Genomic DNA, 13,639 nt, shown 5'->3' with positions numbered 1-13,639 from the left:
AGAGCACTAAGGTACTTAAGATTGTTGAAAGTTATCTGTCTTTTATTATTAATAATATTAGGTAACATGCAAAATGTGCCATAACTAGATGACTGATCAGTAACTCCTCAACACAAGGACAGTTAAGGTAACCAAAGTTTCATAGGGACAGTAAAAGTGGAGATGAACGACAGCTTTAAAAATCTCATGGTGATGTGTGAAGTTGTGGATGTTCAAAAGGCACTTAAACATTAGGTGATGTTTTGACAGTAATAGAAAAAGTATTTCATAAAGGAAAGAATTGTGAAGAAGACATGGTTAGGAGAAGCAAACTCCACGCAGGGAGGACCCGGGACGTGAACCCTGGTCTTCTTACTCCACGGCAGCAGTGTACCACCTACTATGGTTATTATCCTACCACACTCAACCACTTATATTGGGAAAAGTTTAAAGACATATTAAATCGAAAAGAATAGGCCTACATACACAAGTGCATGTGTTCATCTGTGTGTTTTCATGTGTCATTATGTTTTACAAATGTATTCCATATTGCTGAGTAACTCTGAATTTCACCTCCACAGATTCTGATGTTTCTCTGAAGTTTCCCATGACTCCTGATTATGACGATGTTGAAGCTGAGCATCTTGGAGAACAATAGCTCTGGACTGTGGTGATAACACATTCTACAGTGTGCTGAACATGTCTAAATCATTATTATAATTATTTCCAATTAAGTGTCACCCGGCTTTCTATATATTTTTGATATTAGGAATACAGTATTTTCTCCCTCATAAGGCCATGAGATTTAGACCTAGGTTTTAATAAAATACTTATTCATTTATCACAATCAAAAGAGAATAACTATTTTTACCTTTTTTTACAATAAATTCTGTTAAAAAAAAGCCTTTGCGCATGTGCATTCTTGGTACAGGAATTGAAAAAGTAAAGTCTCTCATTATCAGAATACATAAACTTAAAATGAGTGTCTTGTCATTATAAAGGAATCTTCCCAACGTCTGCTCATCTCCTGAAGTTTCTTCATTTAGTTAACATTTTGCAGTCCTTCTACCTTCATTTGTGAAGATCTCATTTCAAGGATTGTCTAGATCAGACAGCACTTAGACCTTAGGATCATCTCCAATTAGTGCCATACTACATAATCCCATCTTAATCTGCTGGTATACTGCAACTGACCTATTGTAACTGGTTTAATGCAATTCAAAATCATAAAAGAGAACCTGCCCTCCTATATTTTTCAAATTCGAATGAATACTTTTTTTAAATATACTTGCTTGAAGGTTTATGATGTAATTGTCATGTGTACAAAGTAAAGTGAAATTTTTTCTTGTATGTGTTAATTAACATTTCACTCTCTGGCTCCATTATGAGTGAGTAGAACACCCTTATCTTGACACTATACATCTGTCTTCCTTACCTGAAAAATCTCAAAGCACATTTGTCATAAGCTTGCAGCAACACTTTATATAACAATATGTGGTAACGCATTTTATTTCTGCCTCATCAATAAAGACACTAAAAGCAACAAACTGGTTGCTTGTCCACCCTAAATCTTGTTCCCCTCATTAAATTGACAAACCTTTTTATACTTGATAAGAATGGGCAGAGCAGGCTCTTTTTCCATAGGAGACTGCATTCCTTTACTGTGGGAGGTGACATTCTTCACATCTTCTAATAACTGTGATGGCCAGTGTAGTTTTCTATGGTGTGGTATGCTGGGCTAGTAACGCCACTTCAAGAGTGGCCCAATGAACCAACAAGCTAATTAAGTCAAGCTCAGATGTAGGACACACTCTGGACCCCCTGTAGGTAGTAGTGAAGGAGACAAAACACAATTGAATGCCATTATGAACAAAGCTGCACATACTCTTTAACACACTGAAACTGAGGACTTTCAGCCAACAAATTGCTCAGCAAAAGTGTGTCAAGAAACTCTGCTGGGTCTCCTTTATACCAACAGCAATACATCTGCATAATGCCTCACTGGGACTGTGACAACCATGTCAGAAATTTTCTTTCTTTTTATATTTTCTTGCTTTATAGTCATTCTGGTGTGTGTTCAGACCAAAATGTGTTTGTGTGGTTATTTATGTATTTATTTACTTACTTACTTACTTATTTATTTATTTACAAAAATTATAAATACAAAAACTTCAATACCAGGTGCCCACCCAACAATCACGCAGCAGGATGAGATGGACAATTTTATTAGGTAAAAAATAGAGAAAAATACACACTTAAGGACAATTTTAAAAAGTCAAAGAGCAGGGATGACCAACCTGATACCATCCTCTGCTAAGAAAAGCAAGGAAGATACATCAGTCCTTTCATTTTATTTCCAACAAAACAATCTACAAGGAAAAGCTTTTTAAGCAATCAAGTGGATAAATATTCTGTTTCTGGGATGTCAACATAAAAATGAAAAATCTTTCCTGAATTGACGGAGAAAGTCAAGTAATTTGCTCATTTGCTCTTTTCCTTTGAATTACAAATCCGGGATGTTAAGTCACAATTGCTGACATGCCTGTCTTTATCCTCTCCATGCCAGCATAACACATCTAACTGTAGAAAAAGAGCAACTTTGTGGTTGTGTGGTTGCCCTGTGTATCTCATGTCATAGTAATTCCTATAAGCTCTGTAAAATTCTACACTTTTATTCTTTAATTGAAGACAGCTTCAAGTGTACACAAAAAGAATCTGTAAAATAATTTGTCCACAAAAGTGCCTAGAATCTTGTGTTTATAAAGTTTTTTTCTCAAAGATAGGGGTAAAAGTGAATGACGGGCTATTTATGGCTTGTGTTGTTTTTATTAATTAAATCCTTGCTCGAAAAAAGTAGAATCTGGTATAAGGAGAACATCAAACTTTGAATTACAACATACATCTTTTAATCCAAGCCGTATATTCAAGCTTTTGACTGAATATTTATGCACACTTCCGCACTTGTGGATTGTGTGGTTACTGCACTGAAGTAATAATGTGGTAGGAAGAGCAGATCGAATGATAAGCACACCTGTGGTAGTTAAAATCAGCTCCCGTTTCCGACAACATCTTTATGGCTTGGGGAGGAAGGCCTTTCAACTTCCAGCAGAGAGCAGTTCACCTGTGAACATCAGAGAGGCACTGCAAATGTCGACTTGATGCTGATAATGGCTGCACACAACTGATATTATAAGCTTGCCTGACAAGTATAAGTGTGCCAAACAGGAGTGCTGGCTGAATCTGACTTAAAAACCTGCTTGAGTCTGCAGCAGTTACGCGAGACTGGACACTGAGCATTCTTAAAGTCTGTGAACTTGAACCCGGACACTGGCAGACAGACATCGTTGGTTCCACCACACACTTGTTTTATTTACAATTGTTAAATACAAGTCTTATCATGCACTCACGAACCCCCAATGTCCAGGCCTTACAATGACTCTTTCTCTCTCTCTCTTCAGGCCTTACAATGCCTCTCTCTGTCTTCTGGCCGCTTCCAGTTCTCTCTCCAGCTCCGTCTTTCTGCCATCTGACTTCCGCCAATGACTGGAGGGAGGCGGCCCCTTTTATAGGAACCCGGATGGGCTCCAGCTGCTTCCCGGCAATCTGTCCTAGCCACACCCCAGTGTGGCGGAAGTGCCGGCTGCGCACCCGGAAGCTGTCCGGGTGTCCCCTGTCGTCTTCCCCCCAGCACTTCCTGGTGTGGCGGAAGTGCTGGGCTCCAGGGTTCCTCAGGCACCTGGGCGCCGCCTGGCCCCCAACATAACCAGGACGGACACCCCCTCGCGGTCTGGAGGAGGCACAAGCCCTCCTCTGGTCCTCCTGGGTGACCCGGCCGGGACCACAAGTCGTACAATAAAATGTATTGAATCTGACTAAAAGGAGGAATCCATCAAATATCAGATATCTCTGAGCAGCTGACAGAATGCTGTGAGCGTGATTCATATATCAATATTCTTTTTAAAGGCATACAAACAATAAGTAGACATTAACACCAATACTGTTATTTGTAAGCTACTTTTAATAAAAAATACTTAGATAGATAAATGTATTACATTTATGTTTAACTGCTGATGCAGGCAGTGTTAATCATTCAAACAATGGAGAAACCCAAAAGAAAAATAAAGAAAGAATTCAGACTTAGGGAAACTGGCCGATTTAACATCACCAATTTGCCTAACCTGCTTGACTTTGGAATGTCGAAGAAAAACAGAGTAAACCCACGGGCCTCATGTGCAAACTCCATGCAGTGATCGCCCAGGACCATAACCACAAGACCATAGTATGAGGCAGCAGCATGTTACCATGCACCTAATTCTTTAAATCATATATTTACATTAACAGTGCCAGTTCCAAACCCTGGTAAATTGAGGAAGGCTGCATCAGGAAGGCCTCAGGCAATAAACCTGTGCCAAATCAAACATGTGGATGAGAAACAGAATGTCCATACCGGATCGGTTGAGGCCCAGGTTACCAACAACCACAACTGATGCTGCTCTGCAGCAGGGTATCGGCAGAAACTATGCTACAGCTGGGTGAAGAAGGCTGCTGATGCGGAGAAAGGTAGATGTAATATATGTACAGGAGACCAAGCAGACAGGGAGTAAGGCTAGAAAAATCAGAATTGAATGAAAACTGTTCTACCATGGTGTGGACAGGAGGAGAAATGGGTAGGGGTAATTGTGAAGGGAGAGTATGTTAGGAGTGTTTTGGAGGTGAACAGAATGTCTGACAGAGTGATGAGCATAAAGTTGGAAATTTAAGGGGTAATATTAAATGTCATCAGTGTATATGCCCTGCAAGTTGGATGTGAGATGGAGGAGAAAGAAGATTTCTGGAGTGAGTTGAAATGGTTTTGAGTATACCCAAAGAAGAAAGAACAGTGATTTGAGAGGACCTTAACGGGTATGTTAGTGAAGGGAACAGTAGTGATGACGAGGTGACGGGCAGGTATGGTGTTAATGAGGGAAATGCTGAAGGGCAAATGGTAGTTGACTTTGCAAAAGGATGTAAATGGCAGTGGTGTATACATATTTTTAGAAGAAGGAGGAACACAGGGTTACATATAAGAGTGGAGGAAGGTGCACACAGGTGAACTATGTCCTATGTAGGAGATGCAAGGTGAAAGAGATTAGAGACTGTAAAGTGGTGGCAGGGGATAGTGTAGCTAAGCAGCATTGATTTGTGGTACACAGGGTGAACTTCAAGGTGAAAAAGAGGAAGAGAGTGAGAATGGAACCAAGGATCACGTAGTGGAAACTGAAAGAGGATGAGTATTGTGTGAAATTCAGAGAGGAAGTGAGACAGGTGCTGGGTGGTGGTGAAGACAGTATAGATCAGGCATGTCAAACTCACTACCATTGGTGGGCCGCTTCGACTGCCATACGTGCGTCAGCGGGCCGCACTGTAACAAATACTATTATACTATTATACAAAGTTACTGTAGCTTTCTTTCCAATACTGAAAACTTTAAAATATGTGACACTGAAAGTTTAAAGTTTAAAGAAAAGCAATTTATTTCCATACACTCTCCGTACAACAGCGTACAATTAGAGTCTTAGCCTCTTAGCTTGGTCCTTATATTATTATATTATATTCATTATATTATATTCATTGCTTATATAGGAGTCTTACAGTGTGAGATCTATTTCTTTTGTCCCGACACTTGCCATCTCTTGTTAGTAACCAGTTCATCAACATCAGGCTTGAAATCGTGCGCAGCTGCAAAGGGATGAAAGGTGCTCGACAGTAAGTTTTGAGCGATGTGGGGTTTTGGTAGCTTTCATTAATGAAAACAATTGCTCACAAAGGTAAGTGCTTCTGAACATAGATAGTACTCTCAATGCCAACTTACAGATCTGCACATACAAGGATGGCAGGTAAGCATACAAGCCTGGCACACCAACTTCGTTGTATTTTGCCTTCAGAATAGAATCTGACTGCAATTCAATCAATTCCATTTGGATATTCTCAGGCGCATTCTCAATGTTGTAAGAGAACAGCGCAAAGTCCTGTTCGTGTGAATTGAAATCACAAAAATGCTCACTGAATTCATTGCTCACTAATTCAAATCCTCCAAAAATCTAATTTTACTTTACTAAGTTTACTTCAAAGTTTATATTGTAAAATAAGCCAATATGCAAAAAGCCACCTGACCTACATTAATTTTACAAACTCAAAATCACAAAAACAACAACTCACCACCTTCTCACGTCCAACAGTTTGTTACAATACTGGCACAAAATTACATAAAACTAGAGCAAAAAAACATGAAAATATGCAAGCTATTACTACTCATGATGGTCAGTTCTGCTTAGTGGCCAGTCTTAGCAGCCCAGCCAGTAGTGTAGCCTAGCAGGGGCGACTCTAGGCTCGTGGCGGCCCTGGGCAGAGAAAGAATCAGTGGCCCCTTCGCCCGTCAATGTCAATATGGTATCTTATGCACAGCGGATAGCCACGTCCGTTGTGGATACCGCATAGCCGCCTCATGCTCATGACATACTTCTATATACTACATATGGCTTACTGCTCTGACTCTAGCGACATTAGTAAATACAGCGTACTAATTAACAAGTAACACAATGTTTTTCGTCCACATTGCCGTCAGCTGTGTCGTTATTTTCTCTTTCTGTTTTATATTCAATATCTATTGGCGTGGCGGCCCTGTGCAAGTAATTTCCTAGCTCTGTCCCTTACCACTTCCGTTGTGGTGTTCCAATCATCTATACCAGGCATGTCAAACACGCGGGACCAGGCGGCCCGCAACAGAAATCTGTGCAACCCACATCACAGATCTTAGTTAGTACTGAACTTGTACAAAATGATTACTATTGTTTGTGATTGAATCATTCTACATCTTCGGCAATACTTATGGACTATTCTTACTTATGCCTTCTGACAAAAGCGCGTTTTCCCATGGCATTACAGTACCGGAAACGTCATCAGCTAGTATAGCCACGAGCCTTGACCAAAGTTATTGAGCCGTAAATTCACAACTGAAGTGCTAGGCTTCAGCAGCGGGCAGCAGGGGCGACTTTAGGCACGTGTCAGCTAGGAAATTACTTGCACAGGGCCGCCACGCCAATAGATATCGAATATAAAACAGAAAGAGAAAATAACTGATGGTAATGTGGACGAAAAACATTGTGTTACTTGTTAATTAGTACGCTGTATTTACTAATGTTGCTAGAGTCGGAGCAGTAAGCCATATGTAGTATTATAACGTTCTGCCATAATGAGACTATCATGGGTCCCTACTTGGTTTTCAAGTTATGGACACGCGCATATAGAAGCGTGTCATGAGCATGAGGTGGCTATGCGGTATCCGCAACGGCCACTGATTCTTTCTCTGCCCAGGGCCGCCACGAGCCTAGAGCCGCCCCTGCTAGGCTACACTACTGGCTGGGCTGCTAAGACTGGCCACTAAGCAGAACTGACCATCATGAGTAGTAATAGCTTGCATATTTTCATGTTTTTTTGCTCTAGTTTTATGTAATTTTGTGCTAGTATTGTAACAAACAGCTGGACGCGAGAAGTTGGTGAGTTGTTTATTAACATATTTTTGTGATTTTGAGTTTGTAAAATTAATGTAGGTCAGATGGCTTTTTGCATATCGGCTTATTTTACAATATCAACTTTGAAGTAAACTAAGTAAAGTAAAATTAGATTTTTGGAGGATTTGTTTTCCAACTTGAATTACTGAGCAATGAATTCAGTGAGCGTTTTCGTGATTTCAGTTCACATGAACAGGACTTTTGCGCTGTTCTCTTAAAAAGTTGAGAATGCGCCTGAGAATATCCAAATGGAATTGATTGAACTGCAGTCAGATTCTATTCTGAAGGAAAAATACAACGAAGTTGGTGTGCCAGACATGTATGCTTACCTGCCACCCTCGTATATGTAGATCCGTAAGTTGGCATTGAGAGTACTGTCTATGTTCGGAAGCACTTACCTTTGTGAGCAATTGTTTTTATTAATGAAAGCTACCAAAACCCCATATCGCTCAAGACTATTGCCAAGCACCTTTCATCCCTCATAAAAGTTGCAGCTGCACAAGATTTCAAGCCTGATATTGACAAACTGGTTACTAACAAGAGATGGCAAGTGTCGGGACAAAAGAAATAGATCTCACACTGTAAGACTCCTATATAAGCAATGAATATAATATAATGAATATAATATAATAATATAAGGACCTAGCTAAGAGGTTTAGACTTTAATTGTACGCTGTTGTATGGAGAGTGTATGGAAATAAATTGCTTTTCTTTAAACTTTAAACTTTCAGTGTTACGTTTTTTAAAGTTTTCAATATTGAAAAGAAAGCTACAGTAACGTTGTATAATAGTATAATAGCCCGCTGACACACATACTATATGGCAGTCGAAGTGGCCCACCAATGGTAGTGAGTTTGACATGCCTGCTGTAGCCCATTTGTACCAATTTTTTGAAATTGGCATGCCTTTATTCTTGGAAGCTATTTAACGGTTTACAGTATTAATACCATTGTGAATGCAATCAAATCTACTTTCTGAACATAAATGTTCTGAACCTGTTTTATTCATTATACAAACCCAAGATAGTTGGAGGCTGCTGTCTATGCCATTAGCACTGGGTCCAAGGCAGCAGTCGAACTGGATGAAACATTGATCCATTGCAAGGGACAATCCAGCACACTATCATTCCCTCATTTTCCTTTCATTGGACTTGCATTTCATTCTGTATTGATTCCTGACTTGTACCTGATTCTGCTGTGATTGGCTCCAGTTTTCAAATAAGTCTGTAAAGAGCTTAGAATGTTTAGTAAGTATTTTAACAAAAAAAGAAACATTTTTAACTGGCAAAAAAACAGACTTTGCCTCTCATTCTCAGGGAGCTTTTTGTCTAATAAGCTGCCATATAACTATGAAGGCATTGAGGACGATAACCAAGACCACGTTCTAGGTCTCAAACTCGGTCCTGGGGAACCCGTGTGGCTGCAGGTTTTTGTTCCAACCAGATTCACAATTGGTGAAAATAATCGATAACAAATGATCTCATTTAATTAGCTGGTCTTTTTCACTCTTCTCTTATTCTGCATTTAGAAAAACACAACAGTATGGATTTTACATTTATAAGACATTTAGAAATATCTCCATTTTTTTCTAAAGCTATAAATGCTTAACTCTCTTTTGTTGCTTTCCTATTATTTTCCCCTTTTCTTATGTAGTTTGCTCCCTTCATTTAACCCTAATAGTGACAATTAACAACCAGCATAGCAGACACCTGGGATGAGGAAAGCAGCAATGACTTCAGTGTCAGACCCGCTAATTACTAAATAATTAATTAAATAACCAGAACACTTCAAAAAGCAGAATAAAAATTAGGTTGAAAATACTGTTTACGACTTAAAAAAACTATATATTCCTTGTATAACTGCTTAGCACATTTTAATAAAAATATACCTAACTCAATTTTGTAATTTCTACATTGACTGACTTCATTAGGCTAAGAGTCCAATGAAGAACAGAAGTTGGTTGTAGCAAAAACCTTAAGCCACAGGGGGTCCCCAGGGCCGAGTTTGGGAACCACTGTTCTAGGTAAATACTGACAACTGTAGTTTATACATTCACCAGTAAACCCCTAAGAATCGCAAATTCAAGAATGGCAATCACTTTCTGTTCCCTCCGATATTTGGAGGGATGAAAAATGATGGAGGGTGGGAGCGTCCTGAGAAAGTTTTCATTTAATGAAATAAATATATTTGTACTAAAATTAACCAATTTATTAAAACTAAAATTGAAATGTAATTGTTATATTATTTAAGTCCAAAATGTCTTTGAGTTGCTGCACTTATAAGTAAAAAAATATTGGAGTGCAAAGGTTTAAATGAAGTAAATTGGAAACAAAAAATTCATAAAATAGTAAATTGAAAATAGTTTAATCAAAAATTTGTTTATAAACAACATTTTTGGTAAAGATGGTTTCCTGTCCTTGAATTAGCTGTTCCTAGTATGGAGTAGTTAAAACCTTCACTTTAACGTCACATGAACGCCAGACTCTTGAAAAGGCAACATAAAGTTGTCCATGTCCAAATACAGGCTCAGATAGGTAAATCCCTATTTTGTCCATGGTTTGTCCTTGAAATTTGTTGATCGTCTTGGCAAATGCAGCCTTAATGGGAAATTGGCGTCGTTTAAGTTTAAAAGGTAATTTCAGGTCAGAACTTGTAAGATCAGTTCTGGGAATAAAAACAGTATTGCTAGTATGGGATCCCATAGGCACTTGTGCCTCAATAACATTTTCTGTCATGCTGTTCACGACTAACCGTGTACCGTTGCATAAACCTTTTTTAGTATTAAGGTTTCTTAATAGCATGACTATTGTCCCTACTTTAAGGTTAAGGTTGTGTTTTGGTAATCTGGTTGGGTTAATAGTGTTTAAATATTCTAATGGGAAATTAAGATGCTCAGTTTCGTTATCAGAATCAACACTGTCAGTACTTAGAAAGACATGGTTTTCTCCAGGAAGCAATGTAATCACTTGGTTATTTATCTGGTCAACATCAATATTCTTTGGACCTAATATAGCTCAGTGCGTCAAAAGTGGTATCTGGTCTAATGATATTGCTTCACCAAAAACCTCTGTTACCAAGTCGTCGCAAATAAAGGCGTGAGGGATTTGAATAATATCTGGGTGAAGTTCAAACACATTGGTAAGGTTTCCATTTCCTAGTTGCAACAACCAATTGGTATATTCTGGATCTGTACACCGCATGTTCTCTACCAAGCTTAGTTTCTCAAAGTAATGCCAATTTTCTGCGTATTTCAAACTGGACTGAACAATAGCTGAACGCTACGTACGAACAACAGCCAAGCATTGTCTAAAATCTCCTCCTAATAAAAGTACTTTTCCTCTTAATGGAATATTATTATCCATTAACATTCTGAGAAGTTTATCAATGGTATTGAGTAAATGACTGGATGCCATTGTACATTCGTCTAAAATCAATAGTTTTGCCAGACGGCTCTCATTTGCACTGTCACTTTGCATTTTTATAGTTGAAACCGATGTTTCCGTGATTGGAACTGGAAGCTTGAATAAACAGTGACATGTATCAACAAATTAGCCACTACCCCGGTTGTAGCTGACACGAAAATTAACTCTTTCTTTGCACAAAAATAATGTATAAGTGTTTCATAAAGGTATGTCTTTCCGCTTCCCCCAGGGCCGTCAAGAAAGTAGGTTTTGGGCTTTTGTCTTTCGTGGCATGAACACTTTTATTAAAAGCAGCAGATTGTAAGGTATTCAAACTGGAAATCATTCTTTGCGCAATCTCCTGCTCTTCCTGAAGATTTATTGCCGTTGAATTCAAATCAGGTAATGCATTTGGAACATTTGGCAAATTGAAGTTCTTCAACGTATATCCAAGGAGTATGAGAGCAAACTGAATGTCTTTAAGTGCATAGGCTTCACAGTTGACACAAGAATCATCCTTTCCATGCAGCTTGTGGCATATGTCTTCTATCATTCCTCACTTGTTTGTATTCCAGAGGTTCAGTGGATCTTATGGGGAGGAAAATGCACAGATATAAGCAATTATCAGCTCTGTGTATTGCTTGTTTTCAGGAAGGTTCATTCATTGATAAACTGCATCATCTAGATCTAACACGTAAATCTGGGCAAATTTGCGGTCGTGATTTGGCTCAGGGTGCACTGTTCCAATCTGATGCAGTATTTGTCCACACACTCGAAAGCAGTATAGGCCATTCCCATGTGGTGGCTTGATATTTACCCCGGTAGATGCAAAAACAAATGAACTATTGTAGGATCTAATGCACTCCATAAAGCTTTTACTTTCGGGTACATCGTTAGTCAAGAGCTGTCGTAAATATTCAAGATATTCATCCAAAGGAGGAAGCTTAACTTTATCCTTTTGAAAACAATGTGTAAACTCGTCAATTTTTTCTTCAAGGAAGTTAAGTGAATGACAATGACTGCAAATGACACTCATTAATCCCAATGAATTTTCATAAACAGTAGACTCATTATAGAATGCGTTCTCAGCTAACAGGCGGAATTGTTCATCGGCTGTCCGTCGTTCCTCTCTTTGGCTTTTTCTTTGTTGGAACACTGAACGTCTTAAACCTTCTAAACGACTTTCTAGCCTTTCTGTAGTTTCCTCTGATATTCTTCGTGATGAACAATTGCGCAAGCCTTCCAAACGCTTCTCCCGTTGTTCTGTTGTCTCGTTTGCACGCCTTATCCGATACCTGAGCTCTTTCTTTTTGGAGCCGTGCCTCTTTTGTGTCTGGTGTTTCAGAAGCGCGTTGTAGGCATCTTTGTTCATTGTTTTTATACATGCGGGCTCGTTTTTGTATTTCTAATCGTTGAGCTCTTTCTTTTTGGAGCCGTGACTCCTTTGCTTCTGCTGTTTCAGAAGCACGTTGTAGGCGGCTTCGTTCATTGTTTTTATCCATGCGGGCTTGTTTTTGTATTTCTGTTGCTGTGTCGTTAGCTAGAAGTCGTTTGCTGTTAGGAATCATAATTGAACTTACTTTCAACACTGAATTACCCTAATGTGATTCAAATATGCCACACTGACTGCAGGCACTGTGTAGTGGAGTAGCTACTGCCACTGTGGAGTGGAATACTGCTGGCATTTTGGAGTGGAGAACACTGACTGCTGGCACTGTGGAGTGGAGTACTGCTGGCACTGTTGAGGCACACTAACTGCTGGCCGTGCACACTTTACCTGAAGTTTATTTCACAGGTTGGTGTTGTTTGTGCACCACCTACTGACTCTGGGAAGCCGCTGGGTTTGACTTTAGGGCACTGAGGCACTGAGCGCGTGCCGTTTTGGCACCACCTGCTGGGTTTGACGCTGAGGCGCTGTGCGCATGCGATTCTGGCGCCATCTAGTTCCCTGATGGTGACTGTGGTGCATTCACATGCTGAAGTAACCATGGCAGCAGATCCTGGCTTGGAGATCTACATTACTAAATGAAGGTTGTATATGCAGTGGTGTATGCGTTCACGTTCGGACGACGGTTGAATTGTGACCTGAAGTTTAGTTTATAGGTTGTGTTCTGTTGTTTGGGCGCCACCTACTGACTCTGGAAAGCCGCTAGGTTTGACTCGGGGAAGCCGCTGGGTTTGACTCTGGGGCGATGAGGCGCTGTGCCCGTGCACTTTCGGTGCGTCTGGCTTCTGGCATCTGGCATCCGTGCATATATACAACCTTCGTTTAGTAATATAGATTTGTTATTTGGTTTCAGATCACTATAGTTTAAAAAAACATTTTATGGTTTCTAAGGTAGGAAACTGACTTCTTCAGAGGCTGATGGCCCTGGCTACTATGATGAAACTGCAATAGAAAAAGCAGAAGACCTACCAGGTAGTGCACAGTATGATCTCAAAGAAACATGGGACAGTAAAGGGAGTTCAATTTAAGGCATTAGAGAAAACACCACAATTAGTGATTAACCTCAAAAGATAATGATAGGATTTCACTCTTTTAATACTAAATCTAGACAAAGGTTTCTGTTTCGCTTTGAATTTTTATTGTTCTTGTGACATACTTCCTTATATACCTAGATTAAAAGAAAATAACCCCTCTTCTGAGGTAATGTGTCAAAAGATGAAGTAATATGTTATTAAGAAGTAGCCTATCTGAAGTCATTCATCA

At 39.4% G+C, this 13,639-nt stretch overlaps 1 protein-coding gene across 1 annotated transcript in view; it reads left to right on the top strand.

The window, feature by feature from the left end:
• Nucleotides 1–770, top strand: part of LOC120538551 (antigen WC1.1-like) — a 41,024-nt gene extending 40,254 nt beyond the window's left edge. The window contains exon 13 of the mRNA XM_039767945.1: nucleotides 561–770. Coding sequence (XP_039623879.1) covers nucleotides 561–567 — 7 coding nt within the window. The 3' untranslated portion in view covers nucleotides 568–770. The remainder of the gene's footprint in view (nucleotides 1–560) is intronic.
• The last annotated feature ends 12,869 nt before the right edge of the window (nucleotides 771–13,639 follow it).

This window comes from Polypterus senegalus, chromosome 11 (assembly GCF_016835505.1).
Source record: "Polypterus senegalus isolate Bchr_013 chromosome 11, ASM1683550v1, whole genome shotgun sequence".
Lineage (NCBI taxonomy): Eukaryota > Metazoa > Chordata > Cladistia > Polypteriformes > Polypteridae > Polypterus > Polypterus senegalus.
Note: the sequence above shows the minus strand (reverse complement) of the source record. Positions and strands in the feature narration are given on the sequence as shown.